Source organism: Mya arenaria, chromosome 8 (assembly GCF_026914265.1).
Source record: "Mya arenaria isolate MELC-2E11 chromosome 8, ASM2691426v1".
Lineage (NCBI taxonomy): Eukaryota > Metazoa > Mollusca > Bivalvia > Myida > Myidae > Mya > Mya arenaria.
This window is the reverse complement of record NC_069129.1, coordinates 18,590,448-18,608,606: the sequence shown is the minus strand read 5'-3', so window position 1 is coordinate 18,608,606 and position 18,159 is coordinate 18,590,448. Positions and strand designations below refer to the sequence as shown.

General features: G+C 35.7%; 2 protein-coding genes across 2 annotated transcripts; both read left to right on the top strand.

Moving 5' to 3' along the window:
• The first annotated feature begins 15,508 nt into the window (after positions 1 to 15,508).
• On the top strand, positions 15,509 to 16,748 carry LOC128244031 (heat shock 70 kDa protein 12B-like). The gene is made up of 3 exons (XM_052962050.1): positions 15,509 to 15,682; positions 16,022 to 16,157; positions 16,439 to 16,748. The coding sequence occupies exons 1-3, from the start codon at positions 15,509 to 15,511 to the stop codon at positions 16,708 to 16,710; spliced, it is 582 nt and encodes a 193-aa protein (XP_052818010.1). The 3' UTR covers positions 16,711 to 16,748.
• A 148-nt stretch (positions 16,749 to 16,896) lies between these two features.
• LOC128244030 (heat shock 70 kDa protein 12A-like) lies at positions 16,897 to 17,535 on the top strand. Its single transcript, XM_052962048.1, has one exon. It carries the CDS (start codon positions 16,897 to 16,899, stop codon positions 17,533 to 17,535), a length of 639 nt encoding a protein of 212 aa, XP_052818008.1.
• The last annotated feature ends 624 nt before the right edge of the window (positions 17,536 to 18,159 follow it).

The window sequence follows — 18,159 nt, the reverse complement described above, 5'->3', positions numbered from 1 at the left end:
CGGTAAGTTGTTAATTTCCAGTATATATTTATTTAAATTTATAAAATATTTCTTTATTTTTTTTAACATGTTTTGACATAATTTACTGAAGTCCAGTGTTCTGTTTTGATCAAGGCAAGTACATGTAACAACAAAGGAAATTAAAAGTAGTTCTGAAAGTTGATATTTTCACGCCTTATTTTGCAGTGAAAATATCAAATTGATATTTTCACTGTTGTTATTTCACTGTTAAAACCCCATATTTCATCGTAAAGCATGAAAGAAACCTTTATAACACTTGGAACAAATCAAAGTGTTTATATATCATATATCTGACAATTTCCGTCAAGTGTGTTATATATCAATGTAATTTACCTATATGCAACATATTATAAACTTTGCTGTTTTAAGGAATGAATTGCGGGATTGTTGTCATTATCGGGGTATGAACGCAATTGGGGTGGTCAAAGTGTGTGGAGTCCGAAGGACTCCACGCGTTCTTTGACCAGCCAAATTACGTTCATATCCCCGATAATGAATTCAATCCCGCAATTCATTACTTATAATTACACCAATAGTGAATTATTTCATTCAAGAATTGTGAAAAAAATACTTAATTTCATTTCAGAAAACCTTTCAGTAGTCCTTTCTTATCCATTATGTAAATAGAACGACCCGACTGTAACCGAAAACATTTTATCAAATGACGTCACAATAACGCTGGAAGGATCAACCACTTGAAATCACTTTTAAACGTAAGTAAAATTGAAACACTGATGGCACTGATGCATTAAACATATCATAATTTAACACTTTCTAAAATGTGTATTTAAATTTTACGGCACCTGCTGACACAATACAAACAATAACAAGATCAAAAATGTTCATGTATATTGTTATGCGATGAATTGCGATCCGAATATATCCAAAGATGTTGCGTTAATCGATTGATAAACGCAATTGCCGAAAGGCAGTTCATTTAAGGAATGGAAGTTCAGGTTTAAATATTGTTATTTCAACAAGCATTTATTTAAAGTGTACTCTTTATTAGTAATTTCGATTTATGAAACAGATTGTTATATATGTGTACAAGAGTGTTTGTTTATGTCGCCATTTCGTATGATAATTGACCACATGGTTTTATAGCCTTCCGGCTAATAATTCTGTTAAAATAGTTCTGATAACTTGTAATCATTTTTTTACCCACACTACTTCGTGGACCTATGAAACAACAGTTTTACGAAAGTATATTTGTTAGTAAGAATACATGCACGTTTTTTTAACAATTACTACAGACCCACGGGCATTTTTTATGCAAAACAACTAAGACTCGAAGATAAATGATGTCTTAAAATATTAGTTGAAAAAAACGATGAGCGCCTTCGAAGAAATATGTAAACAGTTTATCCTTGCGACAGGGTAGACAAATTAAAAATGGTTGGTACTTTTTTATATTTGTACAGTGGATATATGTGGAAATCTGTCTGATGTAAAAAGTTACCAAGAACTACATGTGGACGGCCTTCGCTTGATCAAGGGAAGTAGAATCAAACTTGGTTGTCACCATCCTGTGTATGTAGTGACTAAGACTGAAACTGTGTTTGCGGACACAGACAATTGTCATTTGATAAATACTGATTTATCTGGACATTTTAACGTACATAGATGTTTGATTAAGATATAACATAGAACGGTTTAACTAAATTCGTTTGTAAAGCATTCAATTCGAGAAAGAAACTGATCATACACGAATGATTTATTGAACAACTTGTGTGTGTGTGTGTGCGCGTGTGCGTGTGTGGGTGTGTGGGGGGGGGGGGGCGTGTGTGCGTGCGTGCGTGCATGCGTGCGTGCGTGCGTGTATGCGTGCATGTGCGTGTGCGTGTGACCATTACTTTGATATGCTTGATAATATAAAAACATATTTTTTAAATATTCAATATAGTTCATATTTGACGTACTCAATTTTACGATTTGTAAAATGTAGTCTTGGCTGGAGGCCTTAAATTACAATAAACAATAATATGTTATGTTATGTTATGTTTCAAACTTTATGTTGTTTATGAATTATCCATTTAAAGCTGAGCTTGGATTTGACATTACCACGAAAGATGCCGTTCAGATTACCCAGATTCATAGAATGAATGATATAAAGCTTTCTACTAGAAATATTAAAAAAAATAAAAAATAATGTCTAACCTTGTCAAAAATATAAAGCCTCAAAGTTTACATATTGTTAAAGATCAGAACTATATTACTAATAGTTTTAATGAAGAATAGTAAAAAATCTGTGATCTACTACAGTTAAATATAGGATGTTAAAACACTGCACTTACTAAAAACAATATATTCATCACGGTTGAAACATTCCAATAGTCACGTGAACTTTATTGAGTTTGTGTAATCTTTCGTTTGTGAAAAATACCAATCGGTCAGTAGTGCCCCATTTTACATATCCACATAGTAGTGAACAATTCTAGTAACAACAATACTTTTATTGGCACGTATCCAATCAACAACAAAAGTGAATCTAACGGCAAACTCGATAAGTATTATGTTAATTTCACAAGGTTCTCGTCAATTGGCCGACTTAATCACGTGACACTTTCTCCGCAAAATTACCTCCAATAGAACAGAGTGGGCACGGGACATAACCAATGGCAAACTTTCATACTCGTTCATCTCTCCATTCCTTGGCGAGGAAACACTAAATATTTACTGAATCTGCCCGACAAGATTAATTGTCAGAGTGTTATGACAGTATGATCATTGGTGAACAGCTTATGTTCTAGTTATTTATACCCGTGCTAGCAACCAATGGCAATTTTGACATGCCATTCTGAATTTACTCTTGTTTTACTTCAGTGAGACAGACAATTGCGGCGTCAAACCCAGGAAGCAACCATCTACTAGTAGCGGTGTTTGACTTTGGCACATCATTAAGCGGATATGCATTCTCCTTCAATAACGATCAATTGAAAATACAGACAAACAAAGGTTGGAATACTGGCACAGAGAATCTCATTTCACTAAGACCCCGATATGGGTTCTATCGAATCCAAACAATGAATTTGCTGCTTTTGGTTAGGATGTAGGAAACAAGTATACAAACATAGCTGAGGACAACAAGTGCAAAGAATGGATGCTTTTTCAGGAGATTCAAAATGCTACTTAAAGGTAATATGATCTAATTTAGTTTATAAGCTAATGTTCAATATGAAAAAGAGCTTATATCAATATGTTTGACAATGCAGAACATTCTTAAAACATGATCAATGACCACTTGTTTCAATCTGCTTTCAATCCTCTTTACCTAAATGCATCAGATTTATAGCTTGTTAAGATATATACTCCCAGAAAGGCTTAATATAGGCAGTATCATACCGTAAAATACAATATATACCGATGTATGTGCTCTGGGTTGTCTAGTTCTAAACAAGAAGCTGCTTAATTTTGATTTTAATTTAATCTGCCTAGAATATCATCTTTGAACCATCCTTCCAAACATTATTTTCAGTTTATTGGCAAGCCTTGTGAGATCGGGCTGCTCTAAAATCAAGAGAACAATATTTAGAAGTTACAAGGAAACCTTTCAACTTGACTAATCAATCGCAAACTAAGGTTTTCTTATGATGTTTAAAGGTTCAAGAATCATACTGCTTTAACATTACTACTATTGTTTGCGATAGGGATTAAGCCGGTCTGCTACTGTTATTCAAGGAAAGGAGATGACAGCGTTGGCTATCTTTTCCATGTCAATGCGATTTTTATGCCCTTAGTGAAACAGTGCGGCTGTCGAGAGTGCCGATATGAGGTTGCGGGAGTTGTCATGCCGTTGAGAAGTTTTTCCCTAAAGGATACCTTTGTAACACATACAAACCTATTTGGGGAAGTAAGCATGCCTGCCACTCGCTTTTCAAAATGCATTGGAAAGGTAAACTTGTCGACGACAATTATTTCAATTTGACATATGTTAGTTTTGTATCAATATATTGAACTTGATAAACACTTTGAAACATTTGGGAAAAGTTCAGATATGTACATTTCACTTCACATTTGAAGACAAATAATTGAAGAACATGATATACACAAAATTCATTTTTTTTATTATATGACTATAAATTATTCAATGTAATTACACAGTTTAACAACTGATTCAACAAATCCTAAAACTCTAATATACAGAAGTGCTTCGCTAAAATAAATTGAATAAAACAAAACAAAATATTTATAAATAATGACAGCATACCTGGATATTGAAATGAAGCTTGTTTAATAATTAAATCCTTTTATTTTGAAAGCAAACACGTATATGCTTTTCTGGACTTGAGCTTCATCTTAAATACTATGTTTTCAACAATGCGATACAGATTTTAAACATGATAAGAATCATTTAATCATTAAATTTTCACTACAAAAATTCTAAAATTGAATCTGGCTTAGCATAAGGAAATTCATTTATTTGATCTGAAAGTGTCGTTGTTTTGAAGAAATATGTATGATGGTGGACATGAATTAATGTTATCAAAGGGAAATCACTAAGCCTAAGGGGTTCAATTTATAGAAATTAAAAGTTAAGAACCTCAAAAGATAGTTATTAACTAACATAAATAGATAGTTATTAACTAACATAAATATACCTATATTTTACAAAGATATGGCTGTTATATGAAAAATATATACAGGCTGCTTAAGGCATTAATATGTTACCATGTTTTATAGACACAATGTTTGAAAAGGAAATTTAAGTCTTAAAGATGCAAACTTAGTATTTCCGCAGACATTGGTAAGTCAGAAACATGGATGAAAACATTTGCAACGTTTATATAAGTATGTGGTTATGGTAAGTGCAAACAAGTTTCCGAAGCCATGAACACATACAAGAACATCGTAGGTCCGGACGAATGCGGACTAGCGGTTCTGAAAGCGGTATCTGGTTTGGTCATCTGCCCATCCAGATAACCTCTAGAGTAGTAAAACAAACATCTGGGTCTCCATTTGGAAGAGATGTGCATCCTCTTGACAAAATGACACTTGTGGATGGTGTGGAAAAAGGTTTTCAGAAAGGTTGCTGAAATTGATTAAGAAGTTTTAATTTAATTGGTTAGTCTATTAAAGCTTCTGGTCAAAAATACGTCAGAATGGATACAAAATCAAAAAAGGATCTTTATATCATTTATAGTTGTTTGCTGCTAGAAAAAAAAATACTATTGGAACGAGCGAAAAATCAAAAGGAAATGGATAATGATGTTAGCGTATACTTCTTTTTCGGTGTAACTGAAAACGAAGTAAAAGTACAAACGCATGAAGACGTGAAAAATATGTTGTTGACAGCTTGTAGCATTGTCAATTCTTCAATGTATTGAAGTATTCTAATAGTAATCAAAGCGCGTGGCACTGAAAGACTATCTGCGGGCAAATATGTGAGAGTTGCAAATTGTATATGAACTAATGGAATGGGTGAAGGGCACGTAAATAAAAGTGAAAAATGTGCCGAGAGCGCTTGTGCCCACACTGGGCGAGGAAACAAACATATATCTATATCTTTATGGCGTATTGTGTCATTTTGTTTTTGTAAATGTCACTTCAATCGTCGTAATCCCCTATCCCCATGTATTTAGTGGTACAATGCATGCCCCATTTCAAGCGTTTCTTAAGGTTTTTCGTTGCTTTGATTAGATACCATACGATAGGAAAATACAATACATCATATATATATATATATATATATATATATATATATATATCATTTTCTTTTATTAAAATACACGTTTTGTTTAGGGAAATTGTTTTTTTTTTTCCGACAACTTCAGCAATTCCATTCAAAATACACAGCTTATCACTTCAGTCGACGTATCCCCATATATTTGAAGTTAAGTAAATGCTCTTTTCAATCGCGTCTAAAGGTTTTTCGGTGTTTTATTAGATACTTACGTTAGACAAGTTTTATGAACTTACACCCTTTAATTCTTTAAGGAAAATAATTCTATTTTTACGAGCAACTTTAGCAATATAATACCTTTTAAAATGCAGAACTTATCAAATGGTCGTTTTCCCGCGGTGAGGACAAAAATGTGGTCAGTTAATGTATGTAGAAACTATGTTTAGAATACCGGTCAGTTAATGTAGTTGAATCTATTTTTAGATTATCGGAACTTCTCTGTTTTATGAATGAGAATATGATTGTGCTTTTTAAAGTTTATTGATAAATTTAATGTTATTAATGTTTTATGTAGGTACCTGTGTAGAAATAGTATAAGTGCTGTTATGAATGCTTCGTACTCTTTTTATGTTAAACAGGTTTAAATCAAACTACTTTGCTTCACCAAACGTATGCATGACTCACTGTCGTATCAGGGCATACATGTGTGCTTATATAAATTGAAAGCCTAATGTCTAATACTATGCCAAGAATACACCGGAACGAAGCTTTTATGCAAACAAAGAAAACATCTCATTAGAAATATAAACGCCTAAAATCATAGAATGAATAGTATCTTGTTATTGTGTTGCAGGTAAATTACAATGTATAGTATTTGAAGCATTAGCAATGCGAAACCTGAGATACAACTATTTTAAACTAAGACAATTATTTTTGTTTCTTATCTCATAAAAGTCAAATAAAAAAGCTCCTTTACAAATAAGCGTGCTTCAGGGTTAGGTCAAGTTATAATAACAAATCATGCAGGCGATGTGACACTTCGGGCCGGTAATCATTTCTAAAACATCATGGGCTAAACTAAGAGTGAATATCAATATGTTATCTTTCTACTAGAGCCTCCATTATCTTGACCCTCATTAATCTGATAAATATAACGATCTAAAAATAGTTATATTCTGCTAAAATTAAACGCCGGATGCATAATTACAGCGAGGAAATAGCCGAACAAGCAAATATCTCATACTCGGACTGCAACACAACCAATCTATTTTTATGGTTTCGACGTCATTCTGCTAAACATAGAGCGCATTGAGACAAAAAAATGGGGTAAAACGACATGAATAAAAGTAGTTCTTTGGAGTTTGTGGTCTTAAGACTACCTGCGCGCATGCGCAGATAGTCTAATAAAAATGCAATTTAGATTGTTGTCGGGAAGGTATAGAGATAGTGCTTTGTTTTCCAGGTAAACCTGTAGTATTGATCAACACGCCAGAATGAACCATTGTAGTGTTAAATTGCTCTGGGACAGCCCCACAATCACTTTCAAAGACGTCTTATTTATGCCCGATGCATATAGGATAAGGCGGCAATTCAACAGACATACCCCTTACTTAAACATGAATCCATGCATGTTTACAAGAAAATTATTTGCTACAGTGAAGTAGATTTCTTTCAATGTTCAACATGTTTTTAACCCTCATTTCAAGAAGCCTTCATGACATCGAAGTTTATTTAATGGACTGTTGCAATAGAAAAGACATGTTGTTTTCGATTTCTGCATCGCATCTATCATCTTTCTTTCTTGACTATTTATTGTTTCTTTTTTTTTCTTTTTTGTAATAAAACTAAGGCAAATAAATATAGTTTTAGTCTTATTTATACATCCATTTCCTCATTTTAATATTATTTTTCATTACATTAGTATGTTAACTTAAACGTTGCTAAGGTCACGACCCTATGTCTTGGACATTTGATTTTTTCCGTTTCCCTTTTCTAACCAAAGGATTTACGTAGAATAAAAAGAAAAACGTGTACTTTAAAGGTTCGAATGTGTGCAATAGAATGTCCTTATCTAGTTTGTTATAAAGATGTATCAGACGTTCACGTGGCTGTATTATTAAAAATTGTTGTATTTTATAAAGCTGAAATGGATGCATTTAAAAATATGATAACTTCAACCTGAAACATACTAAATTTTTTTGTAATATCATCTAAGTGATATCATAGAATGTTTTCAGTGTGTTATATGGATCGGTCGGGCGTTTACATAGCAATAGTATTTAAGTGTAAACACAAATTTGACAAAAGTTCACGATCAAATTTTTTTGCTTAAATAGCTGACCATAAAAATCTTTATCGGAATTTTAGAAATCTCTTTAAAAATAAGCGAAGCTAAAGCTGAGACGTACAGCTTTCATATGTGCGTAAAGTAAGCCAGACAGCTGGAGGAGTATTTATTTTAAGAACGGACACAGATTGTCATTGTCATTGAACGGCAGTTGGGACGCCTATTTGCCTCCTTACCTCTCATACAGCACACGCCAAATTGTCCACTTATCGGCAGAAACCCGTTTTCTGGCCAGTTCTTGTACCAGCTAGTATTAGATAGGCGAGGCACCATCCAGAAGATGAAGTATATGATAAATCCACAAAGTTACACTATATAGATGACCACACTTGGAAAACTATTTAACATGTTGAAAGCTTTTAAGTTAGTCTCAAAACGGTAGAAACCCCGTTTTCCTGTCGGGTTTGGTACACACTAGTGTGAAGAAGGCGTTGTACAGACCAGAAGGTGTTGCGAAGGACACGCCCACCTTTCGTCACTATAGGTTGCCACTCTTTAAAGGCTCGTTCACGCGTTTTAGCACTCGCGAAATTTGCCCATATAGGATAGAAATCCCTTTTCCCGGCTGAGTCTGGTACTCGCCCCTATAGGTCAACCATTCCAGGAGAACTCGTTAATACTTTTGTAGAATTCGTGAAAATCCCTTAAGGACAGAAAGCTTATCTGTATGAGTTTGGTAGAGGATAACAAATCTATATTCTTCTTTAGGTCACTATTCTTTGAAAAGTAGTTATCACTTTTAAAGTAATAGCCAAATTTAAGGAAAACGTCGGGAAACAGTATTTTCCAGCTGAATCTGGTACTCACTAGAATGAGGTAGGCTAATAACATCTAATTGTAGGTGCTGTAGGGTAGTACCAACCTGATTCCGAATATAGGTCATCACTCTTGGAAAACTGGTGTATTCATTTAAATCAATCGCGAAGTCGGCACAAAAACGGAAGAAAACGCGTTTAACGTATGAGTCTAGTTCTCACTCTAGTGGAATAGATGGAAAACCAGCTAGCAAACCATATATGTAAGCAATCTGGGATAACTCGTTTACGCGTGAAAATCACTCGTAAGTATGGCCCACACGCATGATATAAAATCCGTTTTCCAGAGCGTCTGTTTTTCATTAGAGTGAAGTAGGCGGAAAACCACCTATAATGTGTTATACAGGACATGGCATTTGCTTTAATGATTTTACCTCACTAACTGTCTGCTTTGTAGTTTCCCTCAATCCCTATTCCACGCGTTATTTGAAAGAAGTAAGGATCAAAATAGAAGGGCTAATAGGGAACATTACCCCATCAATGACCGAGGTAAATAACTACAGTAGACGACAATAGAAAAACGAACCTGCGAAGAAAGTTTACGAACTTAGAGCTAGTTATGACTCTTCATGAACTTGAAGAACTCTTGTTGAACTTACCTCTGAATGGGTTAAAAAATCGCAGTACTTGTTTAAAGAACTTGAGTGGATTTGGTTCAAGTAAAGACACTTTCTATAACTATTTGTCAACTAGGGACGAGTAAACGCATTTTTTCCCAGAATTATCGCATTTCAAACGTTCAGCGTAATACTGTACTGGACCTTTCATAGTCTAGTAGTTATTTACTAGTCTTGCAGTGGATATAGAGATTAAACCGATAAAACAACCACCTGACTACGCTTCTGTTAATAGATCCACACAGACAAAACTTATGTTTGAAAAATTTGCCCCCACCCCCTCGAACTTCGACTGCTTTACATTTCAACCCCTGTACCGATAGATATATCAACAGTTCAAACAAAGTTTCAAAAGGTTTTGAAAATCAATAAATGAAATAAGCTGAAGAGCTTATTGTTTTAACATTTTCCTGTAAGTGAAGTCACTTAATAAACGTTATATGAGATAAAGTCAAAAGGAAAGCGGTCGATATTGATTAATTAACAGCGACTTGATTGACCTAATAGTAATACAGCTACATACAGTTACATAATGCACTGGAAGGTAAATCGAATTGGTTATTAGATATGGCCCTTGACCAATTTTGAGATTGTTCAGTTCGTTGGGAACTATGAACGGAGGGACATGCATAGTTACAATGCCCAAGGGGTCATGAAGGATAAACATCATCATCATCATCATCATCATCTCAAATGATTGCATCACTCCGCAAGGGGTATACTCGCCATTGGCAAAAACCGCTTATACATACGCAGCAGACAGGACTGACTGTTTCAAAAATAAGTTCAACCATTTACAATTTCCTTTAAAAGGATAAAACATCTCTAAGTAACTAAAATATCATATTTTGGCTGGCCGGAGCTGGTTGGAAAGCATCCAGGCTGGTCTGCTTAACAACGTCTTGTAGCATCTTCTTTCATAGCACGTAAGTTCCGGGTAAGAAACTATTTTTGAAGATGGAGGTGCGGGCTCGCATTTGTCTAAAGCGTTGATTTTGCGTTGATTGTGGTAGCCTTAGCTTTGATGAGTGGAGGATCTGATATATCCATTACGTTGTGAATTTTCTTAAAAATCATGGTTGTTATCTTGTTGTTACGCCGGTGTTGGAGGGTAAAGCGTTTGTGACGTTGTTTGTTCGGATGTAATCATGTTTCACGAATCTTGCAGCGTGTTGTTGGACCATTTGAAGTTGGCTGATGTGTAACTTAGAGTGAGGGCACCAGACATATGAGGTGTATTTAACAGAAGGTCGAACGTACGTCTTGAACTGATACGAATTGACGCTTGGAGGGCTATATCGTATGGTGGAGAGGTGGATGGCTTCACATTTGTAAGAATTGAAAGCCATCTGCCAATCATTTAACAAGGAGTGGAGACGATCATACTGAAGCTGGCGTGAGTTGTCAGTGCTACGGATGATTCGGTACAGGAGGCAATCATCGGTGAAAAGACAAGCAGTATATTAAACTTTGGAGCGTAGATCATTGTAAGCCAGGAAGAGGAGAGGGCCAAGGACACTGTCCTTAGGGTCACCAGGGGTGGCAGGTGAGGTAGCTGAGAAGGAGCCGTAAAGGATGACCTGCTGTGTACGCGACAAGAAAAGTCTTGACTCCATGGGGGTTTGTGCCGCCTATTGCATTATGGTCGATTTTCTAAAATAGCTGGGAATGTGGAACTTAATCGAATGATTTTGAGAAGTCGAGCAGAACGGAGTCAATATATGAACCCATGGTAGTCAGAGACGATGTCGTGCGAGTCAAGGTGAGGCATGATGTTACTGAATATGATATGTTCCAACACCTTGCAGGAGAATTATATATGGGTATGTAGTTGGATGGTGAGGTACGATTCCCCTTTCTAAAGACAGGTGAGACAAGTGCAGTTTTACGTTATAGTAGGATCTTATCTTGGTCCAGAGGACTAGTTTTGCTAGGCCTTGATACAACTATTTTGAGGCAAAATTCAGAAGTCAAATGAGTATTTTGTCCGGGTCGTGAGCCTTGTACAGTCTGAGGTTTGACAGAAGCTACTGAACGCCGCCCTTAATTGTGACATGTATAGGGTTTATATTGATTTACGGGTTGTTGTTTTTTGGTGGAAGAAAAGGACGTTGAACCATGTATTTTTGGTGAAGAAAAAGGTGAACAATTCATTCATAAGTTCAGCTTTTTGTTGTTTACCATCGCAGTAAAGCAACCCATCCGACACAGCAATGTTGTCTTTTTTCTAAGATTTGATACAGTTCCAGAATACTTTTGGATTCTGATTGTCTGGCTGAGGCGTGTCTGATGTGGGCATCGTGGACGGACCTGCATTGGCACTGGGAGTTCCTTTTAATGTTTTCATATTTGGACCAGTTAGATGGGGAATGAGCATTCTGATCACGCCGGAACCATCGTCGTTTTAGTCTGGTGTTTCGCCCTATATTCCGGGTAATTCATGGCTGATTTTGGGGGCTTTTGCGATGTGGGAAATCACCTGTTATGCTCTATTTGGCAGCAGTCCTTGAATAAAGATCGGATGTAGTTAACGTCTAAGGAGTGGTTGATTTTTTCTAGTAAGGTATCTTTTTTTAATCCCCACATGTAAAGGGCCTCGCCGGTTTAAGACGTATGGCATACATGTTGATGTCAAAAGGTCGCTTATTTCTGGGGTGGAGGTAAATATCAAGTATAATGTCGCATCTAGTTGGGAAGTGAACAATTGGTGTGAGGCTTAGTTCAGGTTCTAGAAGACGAAATTGTTCATTTATCGCCTTTCTATATTGATGTCCATTGGAAGAAGATATTGACCAATCGATATCTGGCAGATTAAAGTCACACTTAATCCAGATAGTAGCGTTGTTAAATGTGTTGTTAATGTGTAAGATGGTTTGGAATAGAGGCACACAACAAAGCTCGGACTCCACGCACTTAAACCAACCCAACTTCGTTCATATCCCTATAATGATATCAATCTCGCAATTCCTTCCATTATTGTACGGTCGAAAGGTTCATTGCGGCATCCTCTTTTCTTTTGACTTTAAAATATAGTTTGGCACAGAGGTAACTGCTCTCTCTTATATTCCAGTACCATCTTTAATATCGTTTCAATTAACAGGTCAGTCTCTCTATATTATAATATATATTCCAGAGACTTGTATAAAACAAAACCCTAATATTCAATGAGATATACTGGTCAATGTACGGTATATTTTGTTTTTGTACGTGAAACAGTGAATTATAGCTATGCACTTAAACTAATTGTTAGGATTTTTCATATCTAAATCTGTTCAAAATCTTGTTGTTGCTTTTTGTTTTCTTTTGTTTTGTATTTTCAATTTAAGCCACAAACTGTTCCACAACATGCACGCCTTTTTTACAATGTACCGAACGAAAGTATATATTTTTAGGCTATTAATTTATAACTTAATCTGTTCAAATTTTTCTTGTTGTGTTTTGTTGATTGCTTTGTATTTTCAATTTCAGCTAAATACTGTTCCACAACAAGCACGCATTTTTTCACAATGTACCGGAGGAAAGTTTGAATTGCTGTGCATGTTCGAGGCGTATCCCTTCAGAATATGATCAAGACTTCTTCTAACGATGGAATATAACCTAAGCATTTCATCATCTCTTAAATATTCTTGTTATGAGACAACATGATAGTTGCTACTATATCACATGGTCAACCGCCCCTCTTCTGACGCAAAGCTGGACAAAAACTATGTAAAAGTGGTTGCATAAGAATAAATATGTTATAAATAGTCGGACTTGCCGCTCATACTCAAGCGTTTAATCTTCGTTTAGCTTAACTGATATGAAGGAACAAGAGAGGTTTATGTTCCCTGTTCAATATGTTGTGATGTTACCCTGACGTTATTTGTAAACAACATTTAGATATGACTTTTGAACAGTTTTTGGTTTGATTTATCCTTTTTGTATTGTATTTGTTATTCAAGCTTTAGCACAATAAATATGGTAAATATGTATTCATGCAGAATCGGTATAAAAGAATATATCGGCTTAAGCGTGTAGAGGTGATTTAACCGTTTCAAAGAATATTTAAAACCTAAGACAACCGTATCACCCGTGGGGTATTTTCAGAAAGAAAGGAAGCTAAAAGGGCGAAGAAATGTACCTTCACCAGTGGGTGAGGTATAAATAGGAAAGAATGTAAAGGAATTAGTTAAAGCATATCAATCCTGTTCCACACTGATGATATTTCATTGTAGGCATTTATACGAGGAATTTGTAATATAAACGTACTACAGGAATGTATTTAGACTAACGTGGATACATTTTAATGACAAATAGCTATCAAATTCAAGGAAGTTTTAAATCAAAAATCTTAGTTTGCAAAATTTATTATACATGTGTATAAGGAAAACTGTAACTGTACTCCCTAATCATCGCTTTCGTTCAAGTATAAATATTACCTCGCCAATTAATGTAGAATAAATCTTTATTTCTGATTTATGTGGTTTAACACAGGTTAATTTTAATAACCGTACGTTTGGCTATTTATCAATCTCTTAATGAAATGACACACTCGTCATCACATTATTTAATCTAGGCAAATATACTGGAATACATTTCTTACTAGAACATTGCATTGTTTTAAAACTTTAAGAGTTTTCTTTAAATTACTAAAACGAAAAAAGGCCTGGTGGTCACGATACATTTTTACCTAAATATATTAACAAATAACTCTAGTAGATTGAAGTATTATAACACTGTGAATAGTAGTTGCAAACCTTATACGTAAGAACTCAAAGTATTATGAAAGGTCCTGGCTTCATGTCAAACGTGCATGGTTGATCTAAATACTATTTATTCACTTCATTCTACCGAATCTTATAATAATGGTCTAGATAGAATATCCTTATACGACAATTATTTCCTGATTAAGTGGGATTCGCAGAAACGTGCCTGCAGACATCAGATTTGAGCTTGCACGCTGTGTTTTAGCAGAAATATGGTCGCTGAAATTGGACGTGTCATCAAATTTTTCATCCACAAACATCACAGGTCAGTTTCAATTGGCCGCTTACGTGGCCTTTCAAGTCCGATGGAAGAGCAAATGATTTCCCACAAACTGCATACACGTGTGCTTTAGACACGCTGTGGTTGCTGCACCTGTAAAAAAGGTCATGTCACAATTTAGCGAGATATGCCCGCAATGTGCAACTTGAATAGAACTCAAAACAAAAATATGCATAACTGCCAAACGATGAGTCTCTGAGCCTGTAACACGTTCCTCTCTAGCATCTATAAATTAACTATTCAAAAGTACGGAAATGAAATCATCCACTGAAACACGGACCACCTTCTGTTTTGTGAAACGCCATCCCCCCCCCACACACCCAAGAACGCCGAACATAGCTGGAAAAAGGCAAATCTTATCCCCTACACGAGAGGAGTCATAATAATAATATTTCAGTATATTTCTATGTTTATTTTTATTACTCTGCGAAAAAATGTCTTAAATCTTACCCGTGTCTTGTTAAATGAGTGCGAGAAGTAAAACACTACAGCGATATTGAGTTCGGCCAAAATGCCTCCTTTCATTGTCTCCAAGTTTCTTTTGTGAATTTCAGTCTCCATGTTCTGAAATTAAATAAATATCACATAATAATAAACTTATCCAATCAGTTGAATGGCGAGTTTACGCTCTGGGGTGATTTCCGCCTCCGAACATATTAATGTAGCATGTATTCTCATTCCATTGATGTCAGCCCGTTTATTTTACGTTTTTTTTTTAAACGAATCAACGTCAGATTGCAAAACAAATCCACATTTGTAAATAAGAACAGAAGTAAAAATGTTACACGTGCCATGCATTTTTTGTTAGACGACCATAGCTTTGAGGAGAAATAGTTGCGTACATTTACCATGACTTCAAATATGGACCACATATTTGAATTGAGATGGATTTCTTTAATACAGTTGTGTGCATCTTAAAGTACATTCGTATAGAAGTTATTTGTTATATATACTTAAGCACAGAAAACGTTTATCAAATATGTCACATCGGTATCTGACTCTGTTTAATGTCATCTAGGGATTAAACCGAAACGCGATTCTGGAGGACATAACAGGGAAAAGAATGCCAGCGATGAAAATATTTGAAATGTCTTTTCGATACCTACGTGACCATCTAGTTGACGCTCTTAGGGCGCAAGTGAACGAAATCCATGAGTCAGACATTTTGTACGTGATTACAGTTCCGGCTATTTGGAATGAGGCTGCGAAACAGTTTATGAGAGAATCGGCTGTTATGGTAAGCTTCTCTTATACTAAATCATAAGGTAATGTATTTGATTCTATCACTGGTAAATTGCTGGTAAAATCTGGCAGTTAAACGTGGTAACATTAAGAGTTGGTGACTAAATATATAATCAGTTACTGTTATTCACATAACATTTTTTCCGCACCGGATGGGGGTTTATCAAGGAATTTAGACATGTATGTATCGTTATGTTTGCCCCTGGAAAAGGGATGTTTCATTTTAATTCATGGAATCGGGGAGGGTTCAGCCCGTATTAAGCTGTTTCAGCGAGTGTGTCGGGGATCAATTATTGATTACAGATTTAATGTTTATTTTCTTTATCAAATTTAGGCTGGTCTGGACAATGATCGGATCATACTTGCACTTGAGCCAGAGACAGCCTCAATCTGGTGCCAACATATCGACACAAGTCTCAAGACAGACCTGAGCAGGACTGGCAGTCAGTACATGGTCGTAGACCTTGGAGGTAAGCATGTCCGTGACATCCATGGCGAAAAACTGTTTCGTCTGCAGCTTTTTATTCTTCCTTGGTGCTCTTCTGGTTTAGACGTCCGCCTCATGACCAAATAGTGACACTCTGTGACCTCTCATATTAGTACTTGTTCCTTTTAAGACACAAAACTGAACATTTTTTTTAAAGTTTGCATCAGTTTTGAAGTATATCAGCGCGGTTCACGTTTGACCTTAATTGCATTGCAATATGATATATAAAATGATTATAAAAGCATAACTTTTTTCCGAATAAAGGGGGAACAGCGGACATATCTGTCCATGAAAGAAACACAAACGGCACATTGAAAGATATATACAAAGCCAGCGGTGGACCATGGGGTGGTACCTGTGTTGACCGCAATTTCATCAGCTGGTTGACCATTTTTTTCGGGGAAACCACGTTGTCCAGATTTAGAGAGGAAGACATGGAGGATTATTTCGGACTTCTACGTGAATTTGAGACGAAAAAGCGCACAATTACCCCAGACACGGATGGATTTGTGACATTTCGCTTGCCTATAGCCTAATGAAACATTCACGAAAAGACTGAAAAACAGACAATCGAACAAACACTTGAACAGATGAAACTTACAGATGAAGTCGTTTTTCAAAAAGACAAACAAAGAGTTTCGGCCAAAATTGTAAAGTCTTGGTTTTCGGAATCTATCGAGAAAATAACACATCATTTGATCAAACTTCTTTCCGAGAGAAAAATGAAGAATGTTTCTTCCATTCTGCTGGTTGGAGGCTATGGCGATTGCAAGCTTGTTCACGATTTTGTAAAAAGGAAAATAAGAAACAAAGATATCATCATTCCACAAGAAGCTGGGTTAGCGGTGCTCAAAGGTGCAGTCAGATTTGGACATTTACCCTGGCTCGTTACATCTAGAATAGTGCAATCCACATATGGTTTCCTTTCAACAGCAGACTTTGATGCAAACATTCATCCCATTCAGAGAAAGATTATTGGTAGTTATGGAGAAGAAAAAGTCAAAAACGGTTTTTGTAAAGTTGTCGGTGTAGACACCGAGGTTAGCATTGGAAAACCGGTCAAGGCTCCCGGAAAGTGCTTTCTTTCGTTAGATGGTGATACTACTTTGAGAATTTACACATCCTCAGAGGCAAATCCCGTTTTTGTAACTGATGTCAACTGCAAACAAGTAGGAGAACTTTCATTGGGATATGCAAAGGGAAATTCCAAAGGTGAAAACGAAATAGAAGTTAGCTTTCTCTTCGGTGAAACAGAAATAGAAGTGAAGGTGAAGATGCTGAAAGATGGCTCGGAAATAAAGAAGATCATTGATTGTTTAGCAGATAAGGGATGCAAACAAGTTGACCCAGGTTGTCGATAATCGAACAATGCATTTTATGTAAGAGTTAACCAAAAAAACTTTTCTGTTTGTTTATTAGAAAATTTACCGATTTTTAATTTTAACTGTTTTAACAATATAAGCGCAATAAATGTATAAAAGGCTTGTTATTTGTTGTGATTTTAGTTCCACGTGCCGTTTAAATATTCCATTACATTTTCGCACGTATTATACAAGACATACCGTAAAGTAACGTATAACCGCTTAAACACTCTGCATGTTGTCAACTTTCAGAATAGCAAAGTGTGATTGTACTTTTGAAGACTAGTTTTACGTAGATATACGCCCAGAGGAAATGAAAGATAAGATGAAAATCAACAAAACTGTAAAATCAGTTTTATGACGCAGTGATACATTTATTGATATATTATCGAACGATATAAAGATAGAAACACAGAAAGTAAAGGCATTCCTAAAAAACTACAATAAATGCCATTCCGATTTGGTTCGGCTTTATTAAAACAATTTTAAAAGCACAGTTCCAGTTTTTATCTTACAAGTTATAGTTAAAGGAAGAGGATATAATTCAGTCTTCCGGGCAACCGGAGATCCGGAGGCCGGGGCTTTGATCTCCTGTCAAAGATATATATATATTGTTACAATACA

Coding starts and splice junctions, on each gene's coding strand:
- LOC128244031 (XM_052962050.1), top strand. CDS start 15,509: ATGCCAGCGATGAAAATATTTGAAATGTCTTTTCGATACCTACGTGAC. Junction 15,683..16,021: donor TGAGAGAATCGGCTGTTATG/GTAAGCTTCTCT, acceptor TATCAAATTTAG/GCTGGTCTGGACAATGATCG. Junction 16,158..16,438: donor CATGGTCGTAGACCTTGGAG/GTAAGCATGTCC, acceptor TTCCGAATAAAG/GGGGAACAGCGGACATATCT.
- LOC128244030 (XM_052962048.1), top strand. CDS start 16,897: ATGAAGAATGTTTCTTCCATTCTGCTGGTTGGAGGCTATGGCGATTGC.